This window comes from Eptatretus burgeri, chromosome 1 (genome assembly GCF_056783735.1).
Source record: "Eptatretus burgeri isolate ZD-2024b chromosome 1, Ebu_testis_v1, whole genome shotgun sequence".
Lineage (NCBI taxonomy): Eukaryota > Metazoa > Chordata > Myxini > Myxiniformes > Myxinidae > Eptatretus > Eptatretus burgeri.
The window spans coordinates 88,196,614-88,220,622 of record NC_140961.1 but is presented as its reverse complement, the minus strand read 5'-3'; the positions used below and the strand labels follow the sequence as shown (position 1 = coordinate 88,220,622).

At 44.6% G+C, this 24,009-nt stretch overlaps 1 protein-coding gene and 1 long non-coding RNA gene across 4 annotated transcripts in view; one reads left to right on the top strand and one right to left on the bottom strand.

Annotated features, from left to right (window-relative positions):
- Positions 1 to 24,009, bottom strand: part of LOC147034914 (sodium/potassium-transporting ATPase subunit beta-1-interacting protein 3-like) — a 512,142-nt gene that overhangs the window by 13,639 nt on the left and 474,494 nt on the right. The window contains exons 6-7 of one of the 3 annotated variants that reach the window (XM_085891093.1): positions 14,806 to 14,857; positions 9,415 to 9,464 (exon numbers count right to left, since the gene is read on the bottom strand). The exons of the other annotated variants lie outside the window; for them this stretch is intronic. Of the exons in view, the coding sequence (XP_085747219.1) occupies positions 9,455 to 9,464; positions 14,806 to 14,857 (62 nt within the window). The 3' untranslated portion in view covers positions 9,415 to 9,454. The remainder of the gene's footprint in view (positions 1 to 9,414; positions 9,465 to 14,805; positions 14,858 to 24,009) is intronic. 3 annotated transcript variants of the gene reach the window in all.
- The window catches only part of LOC147034916 (uncharacterized), a 70,050-nt gene that overhangs the window by 8,009 nt on the left and 38,032 nt on the right, over positions 1 to 24,009 (top strand). The window contains exon 2 of the long non-coding RNA XR_015060738.1: positions 14,337 to 14,435. This is a non-coding gene — a long non-coding RNA (uncharacterized LOC147034916). The remainder of the gene's footprint in view (positions 1 to 14,336; positions 14,436 to 24,009) is intronic.

The window sequence follows — 24,009 nt, the reverse complement described above, 5'->3', positions numbered from 1 at the left end:
TTTCGAACCACAAATGATATAATGATACCCTTTGGTTGATACTGATATAATGATACAAAAACCCATAAGGTCTTGTGCACACCATCAATACACTTCAATGTGAGCTCGGTTTGTCGTGCGTCGGACATCAAGGCAGTACTTGAGTTCTTGCCATGTTTGGCTCATCACGTTTGCATCCACCAGTGCGCATGCAGCTGTGATCCGAGAACGAATATCCCTGCAGGTTTATCACCTTGGTATTGTAGACAACATCTTTGACAACCCCCCACAGAAAAAAAAAAATCAAGGGGGGTTATGTCTGGTCATCGTGGGGGACAGGCAGTTGTTCCGCCTCAGCCAATTCAGCGACCTGGAAATTTCCATTCAGGATGGCTTGAATGACTCGGGCTCAATGAGGGACAGTGCCGTCCCGTTGAAAAATGATATGAGGTTGCAAATCTTCAATCTGTGGGAAGACGAACCCTTCCAACATGTTAATGTAAATTGTTGAGGTCACTGTATCCTCCACAAAGAAAAACGCGGTCATGGAGAAGGTCACACCGTACATTGACCTTTGGACTATCGCTTATTATATGTTCATTGACCATGTGGGGGTTTTCAGATTCCCAGATCCTTGCATTGTGCCAGTTGACCTTCCATGTTGCATGAAAGCAAGCTTCATCTGTGAACATGACCTTTTTCAGGTAATCTTCCTCATCTATCTGATTGAGCATTTCCAAGGCAAACGCCTTGTGTTTGGGTCCATCATTTAGTTTGAGTTCCTGCAGAATCTGCACCACATAGGCATAAAACTTCAGTCTTTTATGCAAAATCCTGTGTATGGTAGTGGTTGGTAGTCCCAGTTATCTGGATGCACATTAAATTGATTTTCTGGTACTATGTTGAAATGATTCACGCACTTGTTCAACGTCGGTTGCACTTGTGCTTGGTCGACCAGTACTTTTCTGTTTCTGACAACTTCCAGTCTCCTTAAACCTCTTGTATCACTCTCTGCTACTAGTCCGTGATGGTGGATTCCTTCCATACCTTGGATGGAAATTACGTTGAACTTGTGTGTCGGACCTCATCTCCGTGAACCATTCGACACACTGAGCTTTCTCCTGTCGTCACCATTTTCTTTTACATTAAACCACCAGATCTGAAAATAAAGAAAACTATGAGTTTCTGCATCATACAAATCAAAGGGTATCATTGTATCATTTGTGGGACTAAATATATTATATTTGTGGGGTAGAATAAGGGATTTCATCAGAGAGATGGGATTGTATCGAGTTGCTTGGCCCATGGACGTGTAGGAGACATCTCAATGTAAACTAAGTGAGGAAACTGTGAGCGTAACTGTTACTTGTCACCACACAGGGGGTGGTGCGGTGTTATTTAGATCGAGATTAAGGATAATTTCCCCCAGTATGTAATTACCCCCCTGTGACTTTTCCCCATGTTTTTGTCTTACAAACCAGCAATGATCCATCAGGACCATACTCTGTGAAGAGCATTGGTGCTGCTTAAGCAGTCTCCTAGGCTATTGGGCACAATCCTGGATGGGTCGCCACTCCAACACAGGATACCAGCAAGCTGGCACTCATTTTGCCGACCTCAGAAGGATGACAGGCAGTCAACCCCACCTGATATTAATTCAACAGCCAAGTGGGATTTGAACTCGGGATCCTAGGATCCCAAGCCCACCACCCTAACCATTAAGCCAACACCAGACATAACAATGATGGAGTTGCATTTTTATAACAACAACTATAACAAAAGCTAGCCAAACATGCCGAGCAGGCGAGAAGCCCCGCCTTTCCTGGTTTTGTGCCAGCAAGCCATTCCCGGAGGTGGATGTTTGAAAGGCATGACGTTGAAGGGAGAGGAGAAGGGAATGCACGAGTGGAGTTTGGTGTGAGGGAGGCGATAGAAGAGAACGGCGCGCGGCTGAAAATAAAATGGGGAAGCACTTCATTCTAGGAAGAGAGGGACACGTTCGGAGATGAAGGCTTGAAGCGAGAGAAGCAGGATTGGTGGTTGAAAGAGCAGGGCATTACGGCTGGCTATCTTTTGAACAATGAAGAAGACCGCACAATTCTTGTGCTCGTGCTGAGGCGAGTTTGCCCACGTGTGGGACCAGCACAAAACCTTCGTGTCATGCTACAAATTGGCCATGCGTTAAGCAAGACGCTGGCCTTTGACTCTTGGCTGGTCGTGAGAGACAGACCTCAAGGCCTCGTGTATATCTTCGAAGGGAGTGGCGCCATTCTGCAGAGAGCGGGACTGGCAAGCGCAGTCAACAAAGAAGCGACACCGTACCAGACGTACGTTTCCTGCTGCGAGGGAGCGGCTTGGTGCCATTTTTGGGGTGTGGCTTCCCACATGGCGCGGTCGGAGCACACCTCCTCAGCAAAAAGATCGCCTGGACTCAGTTAAGTGAAGGAACGAAAAGGGATTTCTTTATTTTCTTTATTTTATATTATGATCCCTTGTCTGTGTGTGTGTCTGAGTGTGGGGTGCCTCAAATAGGAATTTAGGCTGTAGATTACCTCATGTTTTTCTTTCATTGTTATAATTTGAGTTATTATCATTGTACATATTTGATTACTGTCATTAAATTATCCATTTAATTTAACTTGTGCAGCCTGTTTGTGTGGGATTCGAGTCTAGCCCGTGTACCTCCATCCCTTTGCCAACCTTTCATCCCCGTGTGCACCATTAATCTCCATAAAGGGTTAACTGTAAGCCTCCAAGGGATAGCTGTTTGGCCATACATCCAGGTAGGGGTGAAACTCTCTGGACACGACAATATTAACAAACAAAGTTGTCCAGGGCTTTTTGGAGCACCCTGTATTTTATGCTTTGCCCAATCTATCAGAGCAATGCAGCACCTTGTGATTCATCGTTTTGTCCTCGTGGAATGAACCAAGAATTGAGAAACTGGTCCAGATCATGTCCACTGTGTCAATGAGTGAAAGTACATCGTCACTTGGTGACATCGTTATGTACCTTTACATCTGATGCCCATTTTAATCATTTGCACATTGATTTAGTCGGCCCTCTTCTACCATGTTGTGGTCACATGCATCTACTCATGTGCATTGACCATTTCACCAGGTGGACAGAAGCTATTCCAATAACCGACATCATGCTGGAGATTGTATGCAGCCAAAGCCTTCATTTCCACATAGGTTGCAGCACTTGGTTTCCCATTTATGATCACCACTGATAGAGGACAACAGTTTGCATCCACACTTTTGACAACGCAGTTAACTGTACTTGGAAGTAAATGCACTAGAACTACTTCTTATCACTCTGTTGCAAACGGACTTGTTGAATGGTTACATCTACAGTGTAAGTTTTCATAAAAGAGTCCCAGCAGACCCACATCGCTGAATTCCACCCTCCTGGAAGTGCTTTATGGCATTCCTGCCAAGGTGAAAGCTGAACTGGGTTGCAGAGCAGCTTAACTCGTGTTTGTATCAACATTTTGCCGTTCTTGGCAATATATTACCCTGACTAACATTCATATGAGTTTGGAACTGAGCAATTGTGTGAACAGACTGTAAAGGACAATGAGAAAGTTACATCACACCCCAACCAGAGTTCATCAGAATTCAACATGACTGCACAAACATATTTTGTCTTATACCGATGTTTTAGACGTGACGACACTGTCAGGACATCTCTGCAACCTTCCTTCCAGGGCCCCTTCTGAGTCATTACCAGGAAGGACAAATATTTCATCCTCTATTTCAATGGGAAGTCCAAAACTGACAGTTTAGACCGACTTGAGGTAGCCTACATCGATAGTCTGATCCAACTCATCCTAATACAAAAGCAGAACAAACTCCAGCTGCAACGACTCCAACTGTTCCCGTGAGCCTAGACACAACAGCACCAAGTTCAGCCCAGTCAACTTTTGCATCAACCTATTTGCCATCGACAACTGCATCAAATGTGAGGAAAACTTGTTCCGGCAGACATGCCCATTGGCCTCAAGTATTTGTACATGCGGTCAATTAGGGCTGAAGTCTCAATAATTACAATCAACCGTCTCTCTTTGGTCATCGATCTCGGGGGGAGTTAGTGTAGTGACTTGTTAATTTTTCTTTACATTTGCCATGTCTTTATAAAAAGAAACTCATGTGAAGATTATTATTGGCCAATCTATGTAGGTCCCTGAGCTCATCTCACGACATGTTTTCGCTTAACGAAGTACCCTTTTTGTGCAGGATGTTTTCCTTTATTTCAGGAGTCACACAGTATGTCAATATTTAATAATGACTTTTATTTCACACAAGAACCAATGAGTGGAGTGGATTTTGTTTGCTTGTTTGGGAAACCATAACGACAACAAATGAGCTCTTTCTTCGCTTGCACCAAAAGCCATCTTGAGGCCTCATCATCTAAACACCAAGGAATCCATCCTTCTTCAGAAACAGCTGGAAAGATTGTCGGAAGGATTTTTTCATTTACCGGACATCATTTAAAGCATGCCATTATGTTTTAACTGAGGGAATTGTCTTTTTGTCCTAGTTTATACAACATCACTTCGCTGATGGACTAATTAGTTGCCGTGCTTGCCAAAAAGTTTTGGTGAAAAGAAGAAAAGGAAGACAAATTTCCCATGCAGAGAGTGCTTTAACCCCTCACCCCTCCACTCCTCCCTGTCCTCACGTCCCGCTCCCTGCCCCACCCATTTGCCCTCTGTGCGTCCTGATGCCTCTTCCCAGGACGTTGCCCAGGTAAAAAGGGGAAATTGTCATACCTTCTGCTACTACCACCAGGTGGTGAGGTGATGCTACATGGTACACATTTACATCGAAAATTTATTGACACACACACACACACACACACACACACACACACACACACACACACACACACACACACACACACACACACACACACACACACACACACACACACACACACACACACACACACACACACACACACACACACACACACACACACACACACACACACACCTCTGCGAGAGGCAATGACCACATATTATCCTATGTTAACCCCATAACATAACCATAACATAACTCATAATGGATGAAATTTGGCACCGGTAATCAACAGGATCCTTACACAGGTGATATTAAGGTCACCACAAAGGGAACGGGAGCAAACATCCATGAAACGGCACCTGATGTTGGTGGAACTGTTACCATTTTAAACTGATGAGATGTAATGGCTGTCATCATCAGAAATGCAGACCGAAACCTTCAAACAGCCATTAATTATCAAACCACCAATTGGACTGTGTGGAAAAAAAAAACAACCTTTTATTTATCCTGTTGTACTTCCAACCAGATGCATTTTAACAAAAAAGCACCACATGATGGCAACCGTTCCAACCGTTCCAAATAAAAGCGAAAACCTCACCGCAAAGTGTGAACAAAGAGAAGCAATGCTCGTCTTTGTTTTCTTTTTAATCCTCCTGAGGAGTCAAAGTTATGCCATTTTTAATCAGAATGTTTTTGCCCTAATCGAGCGTGTAGTGCATTAATCCTGTTGTCAACCACAGCATGAAATTACTTCTTTACAAACACCATACCACTTGGGTTCAAGCAATCTCTGTGTGCACTCAGTACTTCAATCTGTCCACCACCCTTTACCCCACAATCTTATGAAAAAGTGCCAAGTCTTTCCAAAAGGATAATTTTTGCAATCAAAATGTATTCACTTAAACAATTACTGTTATTTACATCCAGCTATAATGACGCGTCAAGGTATGTTATGGGAGCATACGCCAGAGCAGCACGTCGCTGCGTCCACTTTCCGCCGGTACTCCAGGGGCCTTCGTCTGGCCATCCCCCAGGCAGATGCCTGGCCCATCCCCATCTCCTTGAAATTCCGATCAACCTGCTGCATCCACGAGGCACGTGGTCGGCCCATTGGCCTCCTCCATTCACGAGACTCCCTCGCTGAGAGAATCTGATGAGCAGGATCAACGTCAGGAAAACGAGCCACATGTCCATACAGCCGCAGATGATGCTCATGGACTATGCAGGTAACAAATCTCATTTGAGTCTCTCTCGGCAACCACTCGTTGGACAAAAAGTCCAACCAGCGATAGCCAAGGATTCTTCGAAGAGACCTGGTCCCAAAGGAAATAAGTCTCCGTCTCAGATCCTTGGTCAGAGTCCAAGTCTCGCATTCATAGAGCAAGACTGGAAGCACCATGGACCTGAAGACTCGGACTTTCGTCCTCCCGCACAGGTACCGGCAGCACCACATCCCATTATGCAGTGAATCCATGACTCCCCAGGTCTGACCCAGATGTCTATTGACCTCTCACTCACAGCCAGCAGAGACATGGATATCACTGCCAAGGTAAGTGAATCTATCCACCACTTCTACATCCTCACCACAAACAGGCACAGACAGGACAGCAGCATCCAAGATGTCATTGAAAGCCTGGATCTTAGTTTTGACCCAGGAAACCCATAATCCCAGTGGCTCCGACTCCTCATTCAGCACCTCGAGGGCCCCCAAAAGGATATCTAAAGTGTCCGCAAAGATGACTGCATCATCTGCGAAATCAAGGACAGAGATCTTGACATTCCCAAACGATGAGCCGCAGCTTGATCCCTATGACATCCTCCCCAGAATCCATTCCATACAAGTGCTGAAAAGTGTGGGGGCAAGTACACATCCCTGACGAACTCCAGTAACAACTGGAAATTTGTCAGAGATGGTACCACCACATCTCACAGCACTCTCAGTACTAGAGTAGAGTTCTGCCATCAGATCGATCAGTTTTGGTGGCACCCCACGAAGACCAAGAATCCTCCAGAGGGCATCCTGATTCACTGAATCAGACATTTACAGAGATCAACATAGGCTGCAAGCAGCCCCTGCCGAAACTCTCTTCTGCATTCGGTGAGGACACGAAGAGCAAGGATACGGTCAATCGTTGACCTCTTTGGTGTAAAGCTCCACTGCTCTGGGCACTTGTGCTCGAGCAGATGGTAGTGAATCCTATCAATAATTATCTGAGCAAAGACCTTGCCCGGCACTGAGAGCAGCGTCACCCATCGGTAGTTGGTGCAGTCTTGGCGATCACCCTTCTCTTTCCAGAGGGACAACAAGGCCCCTCTTCGAGTCAGTTGGGAAGATGCCTGTGTTCCAGTAAGAGTACAGAACTGCATGCAACGACACGAGTGCAGCATTTCCACCAGCCTTGAGAAGTTCATTATGGATGCCACAGATCCCTGGAGCTTTACCCCATTTCAACCGGTTCACCGCAGCTTGTGTTTCCTCAAGCGTAGGTGGACCACAGTTGATTGAAGGGTCAGCAACAGGGATTGTAACACCCCTGACGTCCAACATGACAGCTGGTGGATCAGCATGGTACAACGGCTCAAAGTAACCGGCTCAGTGGGCCTTCACTTCAGACTCCTCTGTCAAGAGCAACCACCCTCTGCTCTAACTGCAGTACCCCGAGGGATCGGCTTGGATGAATGCAATGTGCGAATTCCCCTGTAAGCATGACGAGAATCCCTCGACCACATGTGATGCTCTACCCCCTCACAGATTCCTCGCACATTGGCCTCCTTGACCACCCTTAGCGCATCTACAGTTTTATGCCTCAGCTTCCTGAACAGCTCACCTCTGCCATTCAGCCTGGGTCTGCGATTCTGGACAATGGTATTCAGTGTCCCTTGAGAGACAAAATTCTTCTTTGTCCTACGGTAATTTCCAAGACATCCACCAGCAACATCAAGGACGGTGGTCTTGAAGGCACTCCACAACTCTTCAGGACCTCCCAAAGCACCCAGGCCCCCCAAATCTCCACTCAGCTTGTTCACAAACTCCCCAGCTACCCTCTCATCCTTGAGCTTGCCAACACCCAGCCGAGGCTAGAATGGTACCATTCTCCTGGATTTAATGACATTCTCCTGGATACTTCAGAGTTGCGAGAACAAGCCGGTGGTCAGTATTGAGGAACTGAGCACTCCGGTAGACCCTGCAGTTCTGGATCATCCTCGAGCGACCATCACCGAGGACATGGTCAATCTCCTTTGGCACACCGCCAGCGATGGAATACCAAGTCCAGCGATGAGCTTGTGGGCGCTGAAACCATGAACCAGCCACCCTAAGTCCATGACTTCTTGCAAAGTCAAGGAACTTAGTGCTATTCTGGTTCATAGTTCCTGACCCATGGGGACGAACACACGTCTCATAACCATCCCTATCAGTTTTAGTCGATGCATTGAAATCCCCCAAGACTAGAAGTGTATCTCGTCTGGGGCACTGATCAAGCACAGACTCGAGCGTGGCGTAGAATGTGTCCTTCACGGTGAGATCACTCGCCTCAGTCGGAGCATAAACAGGGACCAGGGAAATGACACCTAAGGAGTGACGAATCCTTCGTCTCATAATACGCTCGTTGACCGGTGTTACCTCAATTATCATTGGGGTCAGCTTATTGGACACAGCAACAGCAACTCCTTAGGAGTGGTAACCATCAGAGCGACCAGACCAATAGTAGGTGTCACCACCCACCATGATCTCGCCGCAATCCGGTCTCTGAACCTCAGAGAGTGCTGCAATATCGACGTCCAAACGCTTGAGCTCAGATGATAACAGAGACAGGTGATCATCCTCTCTTAGGGATAGGACATTCCAGGCACCCACCTGATGGGACTGCCTCAGGTTAACCCAAGGAGACCGCCATCTTGTGGACGACACCTCAGCACCACTCTGACACACTCTCCCACAATCTGACCACGGAATGTTCCCCCATGTTTTCCCTCTAATCATCAAGGATTGGGGGTCCCGAAGGCTTTGCCCCAATCCCGTCATCCAGTGAACTGCCCTGCGAAGGGAAGCTGCACAGGAGGTACTCCCACGGAGTGGGTTTTCAGATGTCTTTGCGTTTTTGTGTTTTGCGGAATGAAGCGTTTTACGGTGGCCGGAGTGCAAATCCTGCCACCAACCTCCTCATAAAAAGTAACCCAACTGCAGGAAGACGTCCGCAGATACATTTGGGCAACAGATATGGATGGCCGTTGGCTCACAAGGAGCTCCTCCGCCCTTTGACAGGTTTTGTTTTTAATCCTGCTTGGTGTCCATATCCAAACACCTTCCTCACCAAAAAACCTGGTGGGGGAGACGGTTTAGTCGCCTACAACCCGACCATGGAATACGTTAGTACAGGTTTACATGATACCTGTAGCAAGTCACAGGTCTTATCTGGCTTGACCTGACTGACACGCTTCAAGGGATGGCCTATAACCTGTGTGTGTGGTGTGACCAAGACCCCAAAGACAAAGACCGAGAGGATCATACTCGTGGGGGGGGGGGGAGGGGGAACAGATCCGAGAGAAGGTGTGAATCCAACACACAAGGTTTATTGCGGCATATGATTGTGATAATCTGGTTCATGTAGTAATCATATCCAGTCCTTACCAGTGAAAGTGCTTCCACACCGGTCTTCAACCAGTACGCCTCAAAAGATCCTGAGTGAACATCATAATATTGTTATGGAGCGGTTGAAACAATTTTGCTCAAATAGATTTGTGCTTTGGATTGAGGTAGTTATGCATCACATATTGTTTTATAACACAGATTAATGTCAGCATTCCAAGACACTCGCTGCCTCACAAACCATTGCATCCAGGTGGGTTGGACTGTTCACGTTTCCATCTGAACCCCTGGTTCATGATGCAGGGAACTTCGGTTAAAGTCCCGTACACCATGATATCCGATTGTCATTTGTCTACTAATAGCAATGTCCTTGTAATTCATGTAAAAGTATATTGATGTCTGCTGACATACATTAACGTCATTGTCCTTTTTTATTTGCCTTGGCTCCGTTTTCCTTCGTGGGTCAGCCCTGCAAGGCAGGGTACTGGTGGACCGAGAGCGTGAGGCTTGGCAGAGATTCTGAACAAAGAGGATTGTACGTGGAAGATGAGGAGGATTGTGTGAGGGAGTAGTAAATTGGGTGGGGGAGTGGAGTCTCGTGTTGAAGGTGAAAATGAGAACAAAGGTGGGGGAGGAAATGGGTAAAAGAGGTGGGTGTGTATGCTTGCACACAGGATGGGGACAGCAGGCTAGAGTAGTTGGTCCAGCAGGTCAGCCAGGCAGCGCTGCTGATTGATGACCTGAACGTCCCAAATTATTCAAGTTGGTACACGTTCTGTCAGGTAGGCAGTGATTCAGAAGCAAGGTCCAGCTTGCTCGTTTGAATTTGAATGTGAGAAGTTCGAAGTGGTGGAGATGAATACAGAGAAGGAGGTTGGAAGTGTTGTGTGTGTGCAGGAGACAAAATGGAAAAGAGACAGGGCGAGGAGGTTGGGAGGAGGACACAAGCTGTTGCATGCGCATGCGAATAATAGTTTCGGAAGAAATCAGCAAGCAAGAAAGGTCTGACTGGAAAGATGGGAGGGACAGATATTTATGGCAACACTCAAACAGAGGCAAATGGTGTGTGTTATGTCGGTATATGAGCCACAAACTGAAAGCAATGAGGTAATGAATCAGGAATCCAGGGACACACTGGAGATGATGGTGGGAATGGTTGAGCTGGAGGTGATGCTGTGCATTGCAGGGGACTTTAACGAGCATGTTGGAGTAGCAGAGCTGGGTGAAGAGGAATGTGTTGGTTAATTTGGTTGGGGAACGAGGAATAGAGAGGGTCAAAAGCTGGTGGCGATGAAATGGGATGGCCATAGTTGATTAATTCTTTCAAAAGTGGGGAAGTCACAAGATTACCTGTAGGAGTGAACAACATAGAACAGAATTGGACTTGGTGATGGTACAGAAGCGAGAGTTGTGGAGGGTTGGAGATTGTAAGGCAGTGGCATGAGAGCATGGTACCACCGACCACATGCCTGTGATGTTTGTGGTATGGATGAAGAAAAGGAGAGAGGTTCAGACCAGGGGTTGGAAGAGTATTTGGTGGGAGGGTGTGTGTTGGGGAAACGTCATCATCGAGTACAAGGACTATGTATGAGTAACTTAGCGAAGAAGCAGAAGGTTTGGAGGAGGAGTGGAAGAACGGAGAAGCATTTAGGGGAATTGCAGAAGTTTTGTGTGGAAGGACGTCAGGAAAGGGTGCATCATCAAGGGATAGAAACAAGGTATGGTAAATGGAGGAGGTAGCGAAGGTAATTGGTGAAAAGAAGGAGGTTTGGAAGAGGATAGAAAACATCAAGGATAGGGAGAGGCAGCCAGATGCAGAATTTCTGCACCTGCATCGGCAGAAGAAGAAAGTAGCAGGAGAACTGTGGATAAAGTTAGGAATAATATGGAAGAGGAGGTGTACAATAAGTTGGAAGAGGATGGTTGGAGGAAGACGATATATAAATTGGCTCATGACAGGGATGAGAATGGTAAGGACATGAATGTGGGGGGTGGGGGCAGTGATTAAGGTTGGTGCAGGAGGCGAGTGACATAGAGGGGCAGCACTGGAGGTGGGGGAATGATATTTCAAAGAGCTGTTGAACCGAGAAGATAGCAAAGGTGAGCTGGAGCTCCCATGTTATGTAGACAGGAAGTTGGAGTTGGTGGAGATCACAGAGGAGGAATTGCGGACGCCATTGAAAAGGATGAAGAAGGGAAGAGCACAGGCATTGATGAGGTGTGTACAGAGATGATAATTGCAGAGGAATAAGTCGAAGTCAGTTGGACAAAGAGTCTGTTTAATATATGTATGAGAGAGAGTTCAATTCCAGAGTGGAGGACAGGATTAATTGTGCTGATATGGAAGGGGAAAGGCGACGTTCAACATGCAAAGAAATACAGAGGAATTATACTCCAAAGTCATGTTGTAAAGGTGCTGGAGAGTATTCTGGATGGGAGGATAAGGAAGAGTGGAGATTGAGATCAAAGAAGAGCAACAGGGGTTTATAAAGGGTAGGGGGATGACGGATGGGATGTTCGCACTGAGACAGCTGGTGGAGAAGAGGTTGGAGGTGCAAAATGAGATGGCATTGGGATTTGTGGACCTGGGGGAGTCCTACAACACTGTCCCGAGAGAGATGGTGATGGCGACACTGAGATGGATGGGAGTGCTGGAAACAGAAGTCAGGTTGGTGGAAGGGATGTACAAGGGAACAAAACGAAGAGTTGTGGTTGGTTCTGGGATGCCTGAGGAGTTCAGCATGAACATCGGTTTGAGGCAGGGAAGTGCTCCTAGCTTACTCATGTATATCATGGTGATGGAGTTGGTAAGCAGGAAAGTGAGCTTGAGGGTTAGTATGGGGAGGATGTTTGTGGACGATCAGGTTGTTGTGGTGGATAGTGGGCGGGAGATGTAGGAAGTACTGGGGAGTGGAAGGAGGCATTTGGGGAGCATGGGCTGAAGATGAGTAAGGAGAAGACTGAGTTGATGTGGGTCAGGCAGCAGAGGAAAGAAATGAAAATAAGGTTAGAGGGGAAGGAGATCAGGCAAGGAAATAGGTTTGAGTATCTGTGAGGAACAGTGATCAGGGATGGCAAGTCTGAGGCAGAGGCATGGAGGAGGATTCATGTGGTTGTGAATGCATGGAGGAGGGTGGAGGGGATAATGGCAGACAGAATGATATCAAAAAAATAGAAAGATAAGTTTCTGGAGTTGTGTGCAACTGTGACACTGACAGAGAGACATCAACAGCGGCTGAAGGTTTGCGAGAACAACTGGGTCAGGAGGTGGATTGCGGGAGTGAAGAGGGTGGATAGAGGAGGATGGATGAACTGAGGGAGGAGATTGGTGTGCAGATGAGCTTGACGGGGAGATTGGTGAAATGCTGGCTGGGAGGGGCTGGGCACTTGGTGCAGATGGGGGAAGAGATAATGGCAAAGAGAGTGGATAGGTTGATGGAGCGAGGTCGGAGGAAAAGAGGTAGACCGCGATTGAGATGGGAGGAGTATCTTGGTCAAGATAGAGCAGAAGCATGGTGCCATCGGACCTCACCCCTTATAAAGGGAAAAGGAGGAAAAGAAGAGATGGGGCATCTGATCGAGATAGGGCGGCGTTCTTTCCCCAGTGTTTGTACCGCTCCCCCATCCAGAATGTTCACCTAGCTCGAAAGCTATTTATTCAACATCCGACTCTTGCCCTCGACAGATTCGCTTTACCGGCTCTGCTGCCTCCCTCATCGCCATGGTCTGCAGCACGAAACACTTATCTGCCTTCAGAAAGTCCTCCACCCGGCCCCGCCTGTTTTGTGGGAAGTTTCACACATACAACCTTACCCTGTCTATCCTGAAGGTTATCGTGACTGCCCTCCTCACGGTGCACATATTACATACAACTTTTCCGAAAAGGTCCCTATTAATGGCAATCTAACCTGCTCGAAACACACTGTCCATACAATTTTATGAAACACACTTTGCATGCACAAAGGTCCACTACATTATATGGACCCCCCTGCCTTTTTTTTATGTAACAGTATGTACGTATGTATTGTATGTATATACATATATACGTATATTATGTTGGAGGGGGTATGTATTAAATTATGTGGTCCGTGTGCTCAAGTAATCGAGAACATTCTTCTCTAACATGTAATTGTTTAGAGTGAAGTTGTCTTGTTATTATGTCTGCCGTGACAGGGGCAGTTGACATAAACATTCGGTAGGATAGTGGTGTTCGTTTCTATTCTGTGTACAAAACGAGACTCCAGGAGAGGTAAAAGAAAGGGGATATATTTTGGACGTTTTTACCCTGTGTCGGCTGATAAAACCACTCCTCTATCCTCCCCGCGATGGGTTAGGCCACGACGTGACAACACCACGTTCGCAAGACGTCACCCTCGCCTGCTCCGTTGGTTGGTCTCGGATGGTGAGCAAGGCACATGTGAGCATGGCTGCGAGGGGAATGTGATTGAAAGCTACCTCCCACAGGGGCAGGAGAGTTGGAGTGAGGATCCAGCGAGTTGAGTTGGTCCAATGGGGAGGACATGGCATCCTGTCGGAGTCGAAGCCGTGAGCTGAGCCCTGTACACGTGACGTTCTCTTTTCTTCTTGAGGGTTTCGTTCTTGGGAATTGTCTCTCCTTGTCTGGGCTTCTCTTTACCACATGTACGGCCTGCTGTTCTCCCTGACCGCCCGACATAAAGCCTGCCTGCTGCTTCACTTTCCTCATTCATTTTGCCCATGAACGCTTTTCCTGCTCGCCGCTCCATGGCTGGAGACCTCGTGGTGGAGCTCCGTTACGATACCCAGTACCTGTATCCTTTTTAAAAGACCTCACCTGGTTCACCCCATTGTGTGTGTGTGAATGCATGACTGTGTGCTTGTGGCCATTTCGATTTTATTCCCTGCATTAAGTGCTTTTGTTTGATTGTGTGTATATTTTATTTATTTACTTCCTTGCATTTGTGTCTGTCTATCCTTCGTCTCAGGATTCCCTAACTTTGTGGTGTTGGGCCTTTTCTGTAAATAAACCTGTTATTTCTGAAGAGCACATTTCATGTGATGATGCGCCTTCGCAAACCACCCAGGTGAGGAATCATTTCATTTCGGCTCTGCTTTTTGGTAAAACCCTGGGGGATATTTAAAGTGGTAACATTCGTTTTTAAAAGACCGGCGGTATTAGCAATTCTGACCAGGATACGTGCGGGGCGACGACATCCGCTCGGGTGTCTCTTGTGATTCTGCCTATCCTGTGGGGGAACTGAATGATAAAACCTCCACCGTGGAAGGGTCTGTGTTCACGCCCTGGTTTGTAAACTGAATGTGGCATGTTTTGTGTATGACTGTTTTAAACTTGTGTTCATTCACGGACTTGAAGCAGTGTCTGGCAGATGGCATAGCAACAACATCATTAGTCTCTGATAAAAAAAATGCAAAATAAAGTCTGAAGATACTCACATGTAGATTGGCTGAAGCTGCATGTACAAAGGCTTTTGGGAAGCTTGGCATGCTACACACACACATACATACACACACACACACACACACACCATATACTATGAATATCTACCATAATCTTACAGCTTAAGGCCCGCATGATAGTCAAGACAAGCAGAACAAATTCCTGACATTTTTTCCTTGTATTTCCAACTTGGAACCAAAAAGTACATGTAAATATATTTCTGTAAAGGTAGATTACAGAATGTGCATTTCAAACTTGCACAACTGATTACGATTCATAAGTCGCGGCATCATGAACCCGACATATGACCTGATGCCCTGGGGTACCAAAAGTTCCTGAGCCATTGTATGAACATAGTGGGTCAATATGTGTCTGGTTAAGCCACAACATGAATCAGAAACATTTGAAGCTTCTGAGAATTGATGACACCATGGTGTAATTGGATGGATTATGCGCTACATGGTTCACAAGATGAAAAATCCTTCAAGTGCTCCCATGGGGGGCTTTTGAAAAGTGATCAGAACGAGGAACACACAACTGCCCATGACATACCAGTTATTGATTTTTCAATATCAGAGTACAAATTATGCATAAGAAAAAAAAGTATTTCCTTCCTCAACAATTTAGTATTTAGTTAGGAGTACAGGTGCATTGGAGGTGAATCTTGGACTATTGTCCGTAACCGTGTTCCGATAACTTTTTGAATGTACCTCGTACATGTACCCCACATGACAACATTATCCAGCTTAGGGTCATCATCATTCAATTCCTGTGCAGCCTATTGTTGCTGGTCGCTTCATTGCTGGGATTGCAGCTGTGCTACCGATGCAGAACCTCCAGTAGGTACAGCAGCTATTTGGAATTTGGCCATGATAATGATAATTTGGCCTACTCAATAATGAACACCGTGGATACACATAATAATAATAATAATGATAATAATGAAAACCGTGGTTCAATAATGAACTTCAACCAATTAATTCCGGCAGACGGGTCACCAGTTTAAAGTCCATCCGAGGGCCGGCACATACACTGATGTATCACTAAATAACTGCATTGGGAATCGAACCAGGGCTAGACGGCTAAGAAGTGAATGTCCTTGTAATATAGTTAAATATAATTGTTGAAGTCACCTTTATTGGAAGGAATGATCGATTTTTCACAGGTGATAACAACTTTAACAACACCCACACAATAAGCCTGTGTGATCGTTAAGGCAATAGCAGATGGAATGAACTCTTTGTATCACAAAATGTGACCACAGCTTTGACATACAATTATCTCGTGGCGTATCGGTGACTGATGCTGGTAAACACACACGCTGCAAAGCTGCTGGAAAAGAAAAACAAAACAAAAAACCAACAAACAGCTGTCACAAACAAAAATTTGATTGCAAAGTTTTGTCAAAACAACCTCAAATTGCTTGTGCTTTTGGGTTCTACACTCTGCTGTTCTTGAAGTTTTGGTTATTAAAATTATAAACGTTGAAATACAGCCTACTACTACTCTTACTTCACTGCTAATACGACTGCAAGTGGTGGATTTAAATCATACGAGGTCAGAGTGGGCTTGTGGAAAGCTGTTTGCATTCTTGTCTACTCATAATTCTGAAAACCCACATTATTCTCACCGTCTTGGGGTCTCGGTCAGAATGTGTTTGTCCCAAGCCTTTCACGAAGTGGTGGCCAGGGCCTGGCATTCGATGGAGGTGGGAGAATATTTGAGTGATAACTTTGCCTACTCTTTGCGAAAGATACTCTGGGACATTTAACTTCCACCAACTAATGTGAGTGCATGGGACACCCAGCCTAACGGCCATCAGAGGGACAGCCCATTTTGTGATGCAACGCGCTACATAAGAAGCACCGGTCCGGCAGTGTACAGTCGGGTCTGGAATCGAACTCAGACTAGACGGTTCAAAGGCAAGTGTACTACCATCCTGTTCGACAAACCCACATATGATATATGTGAAGATATATAATGCTTTGAATATATCGGGGACAAGATCAAAACTATGACCTGATGAGAAATGATCACAGTTGAAAATTTCTTGTTAGGGTGGGCCAAAATGATGTGCAACTTTTCAAACAGCTGTTATCATTTTATTAATGTGACCCTCTTTTTTTATTTTCACGTCACCTAAAGAACGAGGTTTTAAGATTTTTCGAAGAAAGTTTCAACCATGTCGAACAATTTATCTGTGCCTCAGTGGACGCTCATTTTAGAGACATATTTTTGTGATGAAATAGTACGTTTCGATACAAAGGCAGTTTCGTTCGGTCTATTCACATGCAAGAATTCCACAATACAAAAACATCAAAACGTATTGTTGAAAAGTTTAGAGACACTGGAAGTGTGAAAGCCCAAATTAAAGGACACAGTGGTTGAAAGCCGTCAGTGAGAACACCCGACAATATAGAGGCTTAAGAAAAGCTTTGCGGGCTTCTCTGAAATAGTCGACACGCTGACTTTCACAGCTGGTGGGAACATCTCACACGACAATTGGCAGAATCGTACACGATGATCATATATGGTGCAGGATACAGTGACTGCAACATCAGAACGAAATAAATAAGATGGAAAGATTCGAATTTTGCTCCGCCATTTCCCAGCGGATCAACAAAGATCAGCATTTTCAAGACAACATATTTGGGGTATAATCCCTCAAAGACCCCCTATGGAGGTCCCTCAAAGCTAAAACTGACGAAAACAACCCCACACCCTGCAGGAGTGGATAAATAACATCAGACGAGAAATCAGACACATACCAGCTCTATTGACAACTTGCTTCAGTGTCAGTGTGGGAGCTGTCATCAAGCGAGCAATGCTTGCTTTAAGCACTTCATCAACTACTCATGATATTCGCCCCATATTGCTTGATGAAACATTTTTTTATTGTTCTATAATAAACAAAAATTCATCTAATCCTGTGTATTATAAGACAAAAACAAACAAAATCGAGGAAAACTAAAAACTATTGTCGTTAATTAAAAGTTGTACATAATTTTGGTCCACCCTGTATAATATTTCTAGTGCAGAATCATTGTTTTGCATAAATAAACCTTTTACTCTTTGCACCCAACAGAGGGCACTGCAAACGTGTTCAAAGAACTGCCATGGCTATCTCAGGATGCCATAATTAGTCATGAACAAAGATCTACAAATCATTTGCCGTTATGATGTGTGATAACCTTGTAGTAATGATGTTTGCATGTTCATCGATTCGAAGTAGAAAATGCATGAAAACAAGGAAATGACCATCCTCATCCAAGCTTGGCCAGCTTCAATTCCTAGATCACTAAAAGTGCACTAAACACACGCTTTGTTTTTATTTAGGTTGTTGTAATTGATATCAACAGTTACAATGAAATGTTTATGTTGTCCTCCGTATAATAGCAGAAGTCCAGAAGTTATAAAGTTTTTTTTTCACCTTCCCCACTACCTCTCAGCCAAAATATGCCCGTCTCTCACCATTGATTGTTTTACAAGAGGTGGTGGAGTCCAAAGCTTTTCTCTACTGCTGACATCTCCTGGTAGGAGGCTGGGTCCAAGGTTGTGCCTCTTGCCCACCACAGACAGGTTGGTGGACTCTCAGTTTGCTATATCATCTCGCTTCTGGCCAGATTCCACCTACCCTCTCTCACCTGTGCCCTCCAGGGCCCGTTCAACCAGTCATACACATTCTTCCAGAAACCCACATCTTGTATTCTATCACAATTTCTAAGCTGAATGTTCACCTCTATTCCTTCATTCCTTGATACTCTCATTTGTGGAACTGGCTCCCTCATGTCTGTTGCCCCATATCCTTCCCTCTAGTTGTTAAGAGTGCTACCCATCATTTAACCCTTGTCAGTCTGTAATCATGTGGCCTTCTGTTTAGTTAGTTCCCCCATGAGCACAGTGACTTCTGTATAATAAAAGTGAAGTGATGTAAAATTTTGAACACACTTCAGGCATAATATGGTTCCCACTGCCACTTACCTTGCAGGATCAAGATTATCATGTTCTCAAGTTATCGATTGTTGATCTCATTTGGTATTTATCAGTGTTATTTACTCTGCTGTGGTGTGTTATCACTTTTTTTTTGTAACACGTGCAAAAACAGTGGGTTGTTCAGTGTTGTGAAGATAACTTCAAGGGGCACACTGTGTGCGGATTTCTGAAGGATGTGAAACCTGAAGATACATTGGGTTTGGTGAATGGAGCCAAACATGTCTTCCAACCGACGATGTGCTCTGATAATTTCACACCAGGATGCTAATCAGGACAGTCTGATTGTTGAAAGTTGAAGAGGTTGTTGAAACCTGCACCTGTGCCGACACTGCATTCTTACCCAGTCCGACGTCTTGCTGCAAAATAATGCATCACCCAATCAAAAACGGCATCCCAAAGGGAACGACCATTTCACAGACAGTCAATCAACTCGGTCAATAGTCCGACTGGATGGTGCAGAGGTAGCACACTCGGATGGACATTATGCTGTGTTCTGTCTGCTGGCAATGTGGACGTTAGCGATCCCACAGTGTCTTTCGTGAACAGAGGACGAGTTATTGGTGACACCCTGAATGAAATTCTTGCCGCCTTCAAACGAATGTCAGGCCTAACCAGCCGGTTCTTGAAAGACTTTGGCCAAACTTTAACTCCAGATACCCCATATTCCAGGAAAATTGGGACCATGTAAAAGGTAGTACGCTGTAGTACAGTCGTTGTAGTGTTGACTCATGTAGGTGAATGTAGCTTTATAAAATGACATTTCATTGAGTCAGTGTTGCTACCCATGTTTGAAGTCCTGTGAAGGTGATAAAAAGGGTTTGGCAGGGTTGCCGAGAGGTCTGCATATTCACTTCTAAGCGGTCTTGCCTGGGTTCAAATCCCGATCCAACTAGAAATTGTCATTCCGGTGATTCACAGGCGGCCTGATTCATCAATGTGTGTGCCGTCCATCGATGGACGTTAAACTAGGCGTCCCATCTACTGACATTACTTGGTGGCCGTTAAAGATCCTATGGTGTCGTTCGCGAAGTGTGCGAGCTATCGGCAGCACCATGACCAAATTTCCAAATTGCTGCCCTAACTACTTCGTCGAGCGTCAAGTTTGGCCAGCCGATTCGTGAAAGATTTGAGCCAAAAACTTCCCCCTGCCAACCCCACAAGAAGGTGCCGTTAAAGAAAAAGAAAGATGATGATAAAATATGCAGTTAACAATGACATTGTTGAATCGTCATAAAAAATGACGAACTGACAAGTTAAATAGACCCATTATATCTAGGGCTGTGTCAGTACCATTTAAATCGAGTCGTTTGTCAGGTCATGTCATATCAAAGTGAAGATAACTAAAATTTGATATTAAATCGAGTTCATTCTCTCAATAGGGCATTTCATCGTAATTAATCCGACCGACAACTGTGAATAGAGGATTCCCCAGGACACTCATGCCGGCTCGCATTTTGATCAGCGGCTACATTATAACATCACATATTTGTCCGAAATTAGTTTATGATTATCAATCAAGGTCGGAGAGAAAGTTGCTCTGATAAATCATCTGTGTACAGGTTGTAGGAATCACCGGTATGTGATCAATGCAAGTTCTAGTAAGGGATCTGGCTTTAGCTCGATAGTGACCATGCGGCCGTGCCAATAGGAATTCCTTGATAAGGTCATACATACAGAGGATTGTCTTCTCCCCATGAAGTGGCACGGGCTCAAATCGTTAGGGGTGAACGTTTTCAAAGCTATCCAATAAGTGGGGGAAACTGGGGTGTATTGGGACACATTGGGACATCTCTAGCAGTAGTAGTAGTAGTAGTAGTAGTCGTAGTAGCTAATTTTGGTCAGTAATAATAAGTAGCAACATATTGGTGTACCGATTTGCTTGCATTTGATATCATGAACACATTGCCAATTAACATCATGCTTAAGATTTTAGGGTCTTGAGTTTCAGCCCCTGTTGTGTCGTTAAAAAACATCAGCTGCACAACCATGCTCCCAGCAATGATGCAACCAGCAGCCATAGGCTGCATACGAAATAATAACAAGTCTGAAGGCGACGATGGTTCACGAGCGGTATTTGACGATGTACATTGTTTCAGAAGTCAAGGATGAGACAAAGTGATAATTTTTTGACCAAGTTATAAAAATTATCAACATGATGTGGTACGGGTGACAGGTTATTAGCTGAAAAACGTTGAAAACCCGGTTTCGTTCAAGAACTTTAAAAATTTGACCTTAGCATAACCTTTAAAGGTCACAAAACAATGTTGTGGACATTAAAATAAGGAAACAGGATACGTGCTATAGCTTATTGGAGTTAGTTCGTCGAAGAAGGTCGAAAACCCAGTTCGATTCCCGCAACTTTGAAAATTTAACCTTTGTGGCCTTCAAAGGTCAAGGATTATGACCTTTGGTGCAAAACTTCCTATGGAACATTCCAGGAACAATATAACGTCATATAGGCTATATGGCATTTCGCACTCCTCGGATTATCCATACTTTGATGAAATCAGCATAAAAACAAACTTGAAGGGGGCGCCACGGGCAAGGTGTTCGAGATAGAGCAAAATAGTTCAAAGACGTTAGGTGGGGAATGACCTCAAGATTATGCATAAAAAATATTGTCATCCGAGCTCTCAAAGTTTGGGCGGTCGTATGATTTTTATGTCAAAATTCGCAATTTTCTAAGTTTTTGACCTTGTGACCTTAACCTTGGGACGAAAATGAAAAATTGGGCAGCGCCAAGTTTTAGGTAATTCATTTTGCTATTCAAATACCGAAGAACCCATTCCATTCAGTCAATTCCCCAGGAGAAGATAGATTTTTAATCTGACTACCCCCTAAAAATGGCTATTTTTTTGGCGTGGCTTCGCCCACAATGGGCGTAGCATGCCCTCATCCAGGAAAACACAACTAGACATTGATATCGAACACATAACCAACTTTCATCAATATCGGATGAAAGTCCACGGAGTTATACTCTGGAGAGACAGACACACAGACAAGCCGGTAGGTGGACATGGGTAGTCGGCCGTTGCTAGGCAACGGTTCTTTCTCACACATAACTAGGACATACCATGAACCTACCATACCAGTTTCATGTATATCTTGCTCATAGTCTCTGAGATATATGGAACTTCGTTTTTTTATTGTTTTCGACCAGGGTTCATTCAAAGTCTATCTTCTCTGACAGTTTTCATAGGATCCGGCTGGAAATTTTTGACAATATGGCTGAATGTACTGCCCACAGTCGCTCTTGGCCCGATTTTTGATTTTCGAAAAAATAAATTTTTTATGATTTTTCAAAAATTTCAAAGTCCCGTTGCTATGGCAACGGTGGTGTCCATAGCAACGGTTCTCATTTGCACACAACTAGGTCATGGTATGAACCTACCAACCAAGTTTCATTGAAATCGCCATTGTATTAACTGAAATCGCCATTTTAAATACTGATGATAAGGGTAGAACAAATCAAAAAAAATTTTTTTTGAATTTTTTTTTTTTTGACTAGATCGACTACCCAACAGACAAGCCGGTAGGTGGCGATGGGTCGCTGAGCATGGAAAGTATAAGATATAGAGCAAAATGGATGTCATTTTGCGGATGGGGAATCACCTTAAGATTATGCATATCAAATCTCATCCAGTTCCATCTCCTGATAACTACTCGGTATCCATTTGAATGAAAAGTACTGAAAATGCGGTTTGAAATCGGAAATCCCCAAAGTTCGAGGGGGTGCTGTGGGTGAACAAAGATCTAAATCGAAAATCCGGCTCGATCGTTTGTGCACAATGTATTCCAGATAATTAGTGTGAATTTTCATGACCATCCGACCATAGCCCGAGGAGGTGTAGCATTTGGCGTGAAGGTACCTCCAGCTCTCGCATATTATCGATTTTTTTCACTAATTGACCTTTGACCCCTGAGCTAAGCGAAATCGGACAATATGTCCTGAGGCAAAGTTGTAGTACTCATTGAGTGCCATGAACCTGCAAAGTTTCATTCGTATCGACGCACTCACGTGGTCGCTAGGGGGCCTTCAATTTTCACCAATTTCCATGCATACCCTAATTGGAGGGGGCGCTGCGGGTAAAGTATTCCATATATCACACCTTGACGATTTAGCCAGCAATGGCAACGTATAAAAATGCATGTAAAACGTTGGCGTATGCTGAAATTTTGATGTTTTTTTTTTAAAGTTTTGGTCGTATTAATAACGTGTTGGTCGTATGCATAACATATTAGTAATGGGCACAGAACGTTTCGTTGTCTTATAGATAACTTATACCAATGAATGCTTATACGAAAAACGGAATATATTTGATAGAGCATCAACTGTAGATCATTTGTGCCACATTTCATAACCCTACGTGGGATAATGACTTTCGGAATTGATTTCGCGTGAAACAGTACCGATTTTGAAGGTTTTTCGGTTGTTGCTAGGGAACCAAAGCGTCCCTAGCAACCATCACAATTTGCAAAGCACGAGGTCATAAGATGTACCTACCACCCGAGTTTGGTCAAAATCCGCCCACGTTTACTACCAATTATGCTGATCACAAACGAACAAACATCCAAACAAGCCGGTAGGCGGACATGGGTAGTCGACTACCCAATAGAACCTGACGCGATGGGCCCGTTCGATGGCGAATGACCTGAGGATTAAGCACAATAAAATTCATGATTCAAGCAAGCTTCAAGGGTTAATGCTTCAGATTGTTTTTGCGTTAAAATACCCCCACATTTAGAGGTTTTTCGGCCGTTGATAGGCAACGGAGGGGTCCATAGCAACGGTTCTTTCTCACACATAAGTAGGACATACCATGAACCTACCATACCAGGTTCATGTATATCTGACTTATAGTCTCTGAGATATAATGAACTTCGTTTTTTTATTGTTTTCGACCAGGGTTCATTCAAAGTCTATCTTCTCCGACAGTTTTCATAGGATCCGGCTGGAAATTTTTGACAATATGGCTGAATGTACTGCCCACAGTCGCTCGTGGCCCAATTTTTGATTTTCCAAAATTTTTTTTTTTAATGATTTTTCAAAAATTTCAAAGTCCCGTTGCTCGGCAACGGTGGTGTCCATAGCAATGGTTCTCATTTGCACACAACTAGGTCATGGTATGAACCTACCAATCAAGTTTCATCGAAATCGCAATTGTATTAACGGAGCACTGGACCGAACAGAGGGACAGACACACAGA